Here is an 8,737-nt window from a genome sequence, read left to right on the forward strand (position 1 = left end):
CAAAAATTGTATCGTGTTCAATACAATACAGTCATGCGCCACGTAACAATCTTTCAATTACTGACAGACTGCATGTATGATGGTGGTTCCATAAGATAAATATCACATCTATTTACCCAAAGAACTGAAAATCAACAACTCAAAGAGACTTATGTACCCCTATGTTCACTGCAGCATTATTCACAAGAGCCAAGACATGGAAGCAACCTAACAGCCCATCAATGGATGATTGGATAAAGAAGATGTGGTGTATATGTATACAATGGAATACTACTCAGTCATAAAAAAGACAAAATCGTCCCATTTGCAACCACATGGATGAAGCTTGAGGGCATCATGTTAAGCAAAATAAGCCAGACAGAGAAAGACAAATACCATATGATTTCACTTATATGTGGAATATAAACAAACTTATGGACAAAGAGAATAAATTAGTAGTTACTGGGGGAAGAGGGGTGGAGAGTGGGCACAAGGGGTGAAGGGGCATACTTATATGGTATACGACAAACAATAATGTACAACTGAAATCTCACTATGTTGTAAGCTATTATGACCACAATAAAGAAAAAAAAAAGATTAATATCATACATTCTAGGTATGTCATAGGCTATACCATCTAGGTCTGTGTAAGTGCACTCTAGAATGTTCACATAATGACGAAATCATCTAGTGACACATTTCTCAGAACATATCCCTATTGTTAAGTGATGCATGACTATGCATGTTACTACCAGTTTCCAAACTTTTACTTATCAATCCCTTATGTCTTTATAATATGTCTTATTAAACTGTCTAACTGTGGCTCAAGTTATTACATTAAAACACCAGAAATGGACTCCAGTATTCACAAAAGCAACCATGGGCTGATCCAAGGCATATTTATGACATACTATGATAAAATATTCAGATATTTGTAGTTGTCTATTGGGAACCATGTCAAAAGAAATCCTTGGCCTTAAGAGATGCAGGTTTTAAACCCAGGTAGAACAACCCTAAATCTAAATTAACTGAGGTACAGGACTATTTCCTTACACAGAATAACCCTTTTGATGACCTTCAGTTTTCTCAAATTTCTAAAAACACAAGTTTCAATATTATCCTTAATAAGTTCATTTGGATCATAGAGGGACCAGGACAGTCACTCTAGAAGTGATGTGGTGCAGGAATAGGTGGCAGGAATAAAATGCTTTCAGTGGGGAATAGATTAGAAGCTCTCTGTAATAAAAAGTAAATCATCCTGTATATTTATTTTCAACTTCCTGTGACCCTATAATTATTTCAAAGTAATAAGATTTTTTTTAAGTAAATCATTACAGGCAAGGATATATACGCTAATAGACACAGACAATTGTTACACCAGAAGCTGAACAATATGCAACTACACTAAAATTTTTTCATCACAACTCAAAAGCAAATATCCCAGAGAAAAAGAAATGACTCAGAAAAGAGAACTACAAATGGACTGGCAAATATTTAAAGAGGTCTCATTTTGAAACAGGTTAGGTGACTTTATAAGGTCCCACAACAAGCTTCAGGACAGTGGAACTATTCCCTGACACTATGGATCTTTTATCGACTTTGCCAGCAAAGAATAAAAGTCCAAAATAAGAATACAACATGCAACATTCTTTCCTTCTCTCCCATTTTTTTTTTTTTTAAAGATTTTATTTTTTTTTCCTTTTTCTCCCCAATGCCCCCCGGTACGTAGTTGTATATTCTTTGTTGTGGGTCCTTCTAGTTGTGGCATGTGGGACGCTGCCTCAGCGTGGTCTGACGAGCAGTGCCATGTCCGCGCCCAGGATTCGAACCAACGAAACACTGGGCCGCCTGCAGCGGAGCGCGCGAACTTAACCACTCGGCCACGGGGCCAGCCCCTCCTTCTCTCCCATTTTAAAGCACAATTCATTTTTTCAAAGCTTTCAAAATTATAGGCCCCGAAATAACTTTTGCATGTAAGAGCTGTTATTCAAATATTGACTTCTTGGTTTTAAAATCCAAGGGTCCACTTTCTGAGTGTCATAAGGAGTTTCAAAACGTCGTAAGAAACGCACATATTTGGGTTATATCATTCAAAAATAATATACATTAGTTGTATGAAAATCCTCCCTCCTACATTTTTTCAAAATTCCTTTCTTATCTCTAGTTCTGGTTTCTTTTTTTTTTCCTGTTCACACCTTGCGTAGATTTTTCCCAAATTCCCTTTTCTTTAATTCCAAATAGCACCTTCTCATGGGAACCAGAATAACACGTTTCCCACGTTACTATGAAGAAAATGCATTAATTTTTTTTGTATAAAGCCTCAACCTCAGCACTATTGACATTTGGGGCCAGAAAACTCTTTGTAGTGGGGGCTGCCCTGTGCAATGCAGGATGCTCAGAAGCATCCCTGGCCTCTACTCTAGACTCTAGAAGCACCACCAGCCTGACAGCTAACAACACTCCCCAGATTCTCCCGGTTGAAAACCAATGGCATAAACATACAGTTCACAATGAAAATAAAAATCTTAATACAATCAACGCTACGGAGAATACAAACTGTTATATTAGAATTTGACAGAATAAGCACACCATCAAAAGTCACACTGCTAGAAAACATGGGCTGGAGATAAAAATAAGAGTTGAAACTTGAAACTTAAAAGTGTCTTAAACTAAGAAAAGAGAGAAAAAGATGTTAGTTGCACTTCTTTCTTCCTCTAAATTCTTGGATCTTTTTAAATACTGTGTTTTTGAGGAAGTCTAATTATATGCTTTTTAATAGTAACTGTAGTAGACGGAAATAACTTATAAGAATTCCACCTAATTGCAAAGCAAACAAACGTGAACTCAACCACAGGCTTTTCTGCTTTCCTTCCTGCCTATCATACAAATAGCCACCTTTAAGTACTTTCACTATAGAAAATAAACCTGGGTTCCACATACAGGATGAATAAGATAATTCTGTTGTCTGAAGGATTTCTTAAAGAGAAACTGTTGTAATTAGATCCATAAAGCAGTTATTTTGAGCCACATACTTCCATTCCATTTACAAGGTCACTCCCAAATAAATATATATCATGAATTAATAACTATCTTCAAACATAATTATAATTTCCACTACTATGTCCTACATTCTTGCATTTTTTGAGTGTGATTCTTTTTTTTTTTTAATTACATTTACCCATCTTTACATTTAAAAAGAAATGGGTTTGCTGTTTGTTTTTAAGAGGGCCTTTGGGAAAAAAAACAACCCTTTACAAGATTAAAGCCCTAGAGAATTTGCGTTCCTCAAGCAAGGAATTTAAGTTTATTGAGACAAAGAATAGTATTGATGAATAAATGAAAAGCAATTAGAAAAGTTAACATATATTGTGACATATGAGGAAGCCACTGGTTTAAAACTAATTCAACCTCACCTTTCTTTTCCAGGAAGGCCTGACACGGTCTGTCAAGCATGCATTTACATCTACTTTAAACGTTTACAATGTCCCAAAGCTGACAACGATGCCCTTAAAGATAGGGATGTTGCCTGCCCACACATACCAGCATTTTTTAACAGATAAGCGTTTCTTCCCAGAAACTAAGGATTACTTACTGGCACACTGTGCTTATCTCACGACCACTGACCTCCTGACCACCAACCTGCTGTGCTCACGCTGTGACCGCTGACCTATTATGCTGGCAAAGCATCTCGCGATTGTAATAAAAGGGACATTCCTGTCATGTTTGATGTATGTTCCTTGTTCTAAGACAGTATACAACCACTCTGTACACCCCACTTCTTTGGAGTGCTTCCTTCCTTGCAGAAGGTTGTTTTCTCCCGGGCTACAGTCCTCAAAACTGGCTCATATAATAAACTCACCCAAATTTTGATTTATATATTAATTACGGATCATTTGCATCGACAGCATTTTACTCACCATGTGTTTCCCGTACTGGTACAGTAAGTATTTAAATAAACGTTTTGAGTAAAAGACCTCTTCAGATCCTTATGCCTATACATACATAGATCTCATCATTGTAATTATCATGTACAACCTAAAGTAAGCTTTATTTTTTATGATTAGCATCTTTTATATCTACTTCCACAAATCTACATGGTCCACACAATTGTCATTTTAAGGGCAACACTGTATTTCATTGTATTGCTATGCCACAGACTGCTTACCACTCCTTTCAAGCAGCCGGAATTGGAGCTTCTATGCACAACAGGATTCTAATGTGTCAATGAAGCTAATCTGGAGCATGGTCTCCAGGGGTCCACTTGCAAAAAGGGTCTAAGGAGCTACCAAAGGGAAGGGGAGAAAAAAATCCTCCTAAAATGAGTTAAAACATGAAAAATCTCATTAAAAGAAAAATTTGTCAAAGAGAAAGAGGCATTTCCCATCTCTGGGAATGGGTTTCGTCCTACAGCGTAACAAATGTTTGGTGGTGGTGTTACCGCACAAAGGGCACGATCTGCTTGCCACAAGACAAAAGCCAATCGTCAAGAGGCAAGATGGTGGCAGAGAAGGGATACTTTATTACAGCTTGCTAGCAAGAGGGAAGACGGCCAACAAATGTCCAAAAGAACCATCTTAAGAGGGGCACAGAATCTTGAGGCAGTTATATAAGCCAGTGGGTTACAAGGGAGGGGGTTAGAAATGTTGACCCAGGAGTCACCACACCAGATCTTTCAGTTGTCATTGATGATGGCTATCAGCACAGACTCTCTGTTCGGGAAGTCATCACATTCCTAAGGAACTCAAAAGAATGAAGTTATCATCATATCACCGCTGGGAGGTATGTGCACAAGCAAGGATCACAAAATCTCCAGAGCAAGTGGATCTGCTGGAGGGTGCAGATCCCGTCAGGTGAGTTAGTCAGAAGTCATTCAAAGTTACAACACGGTTTCTTTTCTACAATGTGGCTTCCCTTCTGTCAACCTTGTGCTGAGCCGGCATCAGTGGCATCATTTTTACGTACTATAAGCTGAAATACTCCAATTCTTATGTTAAGGTAAACATACAGAAATACAAAAACAACTGCATATTTTAAAACTGACCAAATTAAGTGAAGTTCTCAGGTTCCCTAAATCATTCTTAAAAGACGTGATTCAAGCGGTATCCTACACACAATCACTTTGGAGAAATGATTTGACTAAAGTAACAGTCACAAAATGAAAAACAAACTACAATAATTTCTTTTTTTTAAAGATTGGCACCTGAGCTAACAACTGTTGCCAATCTTCTTTTTTTTCTTCTGCTTTTTCTCCCCAAATACCCGCAGTACCACTACCTAGTTGTGTATTTTAGTTGTGGGCCCTTCTAGTTGTGGCATGTGGGACGCCGTCTCAGCGTGGCCTGATGAGCAGTGCCATGTCCAGGCCCAGGATCCGAACCAGTAAAACCCCGGGCTGACAAAGTGGAGCGCACGAACTTAACCACTGGGCCACGGGGCCGGCCCCCAATAATTTCTCAGTATACAAACAAGATTATACAATTCAAAGTGCAATTTGACTTTAGTTCAGTCTATGTTGGACTCATTCAAAGGTAGTGAAGCTTAGTTACTGAGATCCCAAGAGGACCAGATTTACTTCTGAGGCAGTCCCACAGCCCTGACTCTAAAGATGGCATAACTCCAAGACTGAAATATACTAGGTATCAAAAGGAAAAAAGAAATATCATGAGGCTACCTATGCCACATATCTGAGCTTGTGGCTATTCCAAGAAAACGCTTCCAGTTACTTAGAGCTTGCATCTTTTGGAGGATTCTATAGTAAACAAGGATTTTTCACAAAAAAACAAATATAATCTCAACTTGGGTAAGGTAAAATTTAAAGTGCTTTTTGAAAACTGTCTTAAAACTCAGTCACTTGTTTTGTACAAATTTTAATTACGTGTTCCTATTTTTTTCTTCAAAATGTGAAAACCAGACTATCTTTAAATTTAAAGATTACATTCTCCTCTACAGCACAATCAGAATCATATCAAATCCAAACAATTTGCTGGCACTTAAAATTAGCATTGACCTAAGTTCTTACTACATAGTTCACTTTATAGTGATTCACCATGAGTAAGCTTAAAAACTCATTTTCTTTAGAATGGTAGTCTTTAAAAAAAAAAATTCTACGTCTATGAATCATGATTACTACCTTAATAGAGAAAATCAGAAGAGGCTTCACACCTGATTCCCCCTGTTATTTTTCACAATGATACATAGTTACTTTTGTCAGCAACAGTTTAGGAAAAAAAAGTTTAATGTTAGTGTCAGCTGTTTGGAATTTATACTGCATTTCCTCACTGACACATTGTTATAAATGGCAGTAAAAATCCTACCAAAACCTGCTTAACTCCTAGTGTAACTGATGTGTGGGTGGCACTTAGAGACCTCAAATTCCTCTTTCATTAACGGGAAATGTTTCAGAGAATGTTTTAAACATCCTGGATTGCAAAAATTGAGTCAGCTGATTTTGGAAGAACATTCCCCTAGGGAACATGGGTTGACTCACTGCACACTATTTCAAAAGCCTCTTAACTGGTCTCTCTCAGCCTCCAGTCTCTCCCTCCTATCTTCTGCCCTCCACTGTGTAGCCAGTTATCCTAATCCCAAATCTGTTTGTCACAATCCTACCTAAAAACCTCCTTGCCCAAAGAACTTCCTACAGGGTAAAGTCCAAACCTCTCAGCACTGCATAGAAGGCTCTCCCCAACTGGTACCTTAGTTTTTCCCTGCTTCCCTTTAACGCAGACTGCCTGGAGACATGCTCATCATTTCCTAACAAGTCATGTGGCTTCCCCCCTCTACCACTATCAGCAAAAACTCTTTCCTCTCCTTAGAATGCATTCCTATCCATTTACTTGGACATTCACCAATACAGACCAGTTCAAATATCACTTTCTCAATAAAACCTTCCCCAACATCCCTCAGATAGACTTAGCACATTTGGTCACCCTTTCCCCCTCCACAAGCATGGAGCGTGGCGTTACAGGGGCTCGATAAACAAACTTTTGAAAGCATTCACATGCTTAAGTGAGGGACTGGCCATAAACTGATAAAGCCACAGTTAAAAACCATAAAGATATTCCACATACAGATATGTAATAATCAATACATACATTAACATTAAAAATACAGTATGCTTATAGTAACAATAAAAATATACATGATTTGTATTTGCAGACACACAGAATCATGGATTACTAAAACCCCAGACGTATAATCTACTTCACCTTAAATATTGGTAAATGTTAACCACCCAGAACACCACAGCAAAAACAGTCTCAACCAGAAAAGATGTGGTAGCTTCCTATTCAATAAAGTGTCAGTATTTAGAGCTTCAAAATTCCTGCAATGGGGCAAATTGTCTGAATTGAAAAAGAATAAACTGGGGATAAGAAAAAAATTTAATTAGTTTTCTGAAGGTCAGCGGTCCTGACTTTCCATCATCACCTCGGAACAACTCTCAAGGCAACGATTTAGCAAAACTCCCCATTCTCCATCTGACTCCACGGCTGATAAAGAAAATATAGCCATGCAAACAATAATTTAATACAAGGGCCAAAATAAATCAAGAAGTTGTTTCCAGACAGAAACTAGAGTGTTGGCGATTTGTTTCCACTATGTTTGGGCATCTCCGATATAAATACCTTACATAATCAAGAGAAGTTTCATAATTCAAAAGCGGTTTCACACATTTAATTCCTACGATAATCCTGTCAGTGAAGCAGATCAGGGATTATATGCCCGGATTTAAGACATTACGAATCCAGTAAAAACGTAGATAAAAGACTGGCTATAGAAATGTAGCACTTCGTTTCCAAAAAAGAAGTGTTCTTACTACTACAACAAAACGGCCCAAGAAAAATGAGCAATCCCCTCCCCCTTTATTCCATCACGAAATTGAGTTCTGTGGACCTACTAAAATGAATGTCCAAATGTCAAATCATGATAATCTGAAGCAAAAGTTCCATCTCTTGGTCTCTTCCCAAGTGACATTAACTCTACAAGCTAGACCGAGCTCATTTCTCCAAGCAGTTTAAACGTGAACACACCCTCGGAGCTCACCCACCCTCCAGGGCTCGCAGCCGACTCCGAGGGTCACAGTCGAACCCAGAGTAGTCCCGGGAGAGTCTGGGGGACCTGCTTTGCGCGAGATGGGGGTGGGGCGCAGCGCGAGAGGCTCTGCCGAGCAGGAGACGCACGAAGAGGAAACAGACTGGAGAGCAGTGCCAAGTGGGGTTGGGGCGTCTGACCCCGAACCTCGGGTCCGAGCGCTGTCCACACGCAGCTGGAGCGGCTCCGCCTCCCGACCCCGGGTCCAGTCCCCTGGCCAGGCCCCTCCACTACCAGGCACCCCAGGGTAACTCCGAGCGTCCCAGCAGTAGGAAACAGAAATCCCAAAGGTCCCTGGGGGCGGACACCCACCTGGCCGAGCCCCACCGAGGACTGGGCCCACCAAGCCAAACAACAGCAGCCACTGGAAGCGGAGGGTCCCGAAGGGCGAGCCCGCGCCCGACCCCATCTCGGCCGATTCCGCAGGTTCCACTCAGCAATCGGTCGCCTGTGCCTCCGCCGGCTCCATCATTTCCCAACCCTGCCGGGGCCCCAGCGCTGGCCGGGTGCGCGCGCCCGCGGGCGAACACGCGCTCGGCACTGACGCAACTCGGCTCCAGTCCGAGCTCGCGCCTGACATTGGGCTCGCTGCGCTGACGTCAGGAAAAATGCAGTCCCCGGCCGGAGAATGGGTTGCTATCTGGCCGCTAACACTGCGTATTAGTCA

The 8,737-nt window shown here is 40.4% G+C and overlaps 1 protein-coding gene across 2 annotated transcripts in view; it reads right to left on the reverse strand.

The window, feature by feature from the left end:
* The window catches only part of ADAM9 (ADAM metallopeptidase domain 9), a 164,334-nt gene extending 155,695 nt beyond the window's left edge, over positions 1–8,639 (reverse strand). For both annotated transcript variants that reach the window (XR_011534352.1, XM_070598850.1), the window contains exon 1: positions 8,383–8,639. Coding sequence is in view for 1 of the 2 variants with exons in the window: in XM_070598850.1 (XP_070454951.1) it covers positions 8,383–8,479 (97 nt within the window). In the remaining variant the exon portion in view is untranslated. The remainder of the gene's footprint in view (positions 1–8,382) is intronic.
* Between the last annotated feature and the right edge of the window lie 98 nt (positions 8,640–8,737).

Source organism: Equus przewalskii, chromosome 28 (genome assembly GCF_037783145.1).
Source record: "Equus przewalskii isolate Varuska chromosome 28, EquPr2, whole genome shotgun sequence".
NCBI lineage: Eukaryota > Metazoa > Chordata > Mammalia > Perissodactyla > Equidae > Equus > Equus przewalskii.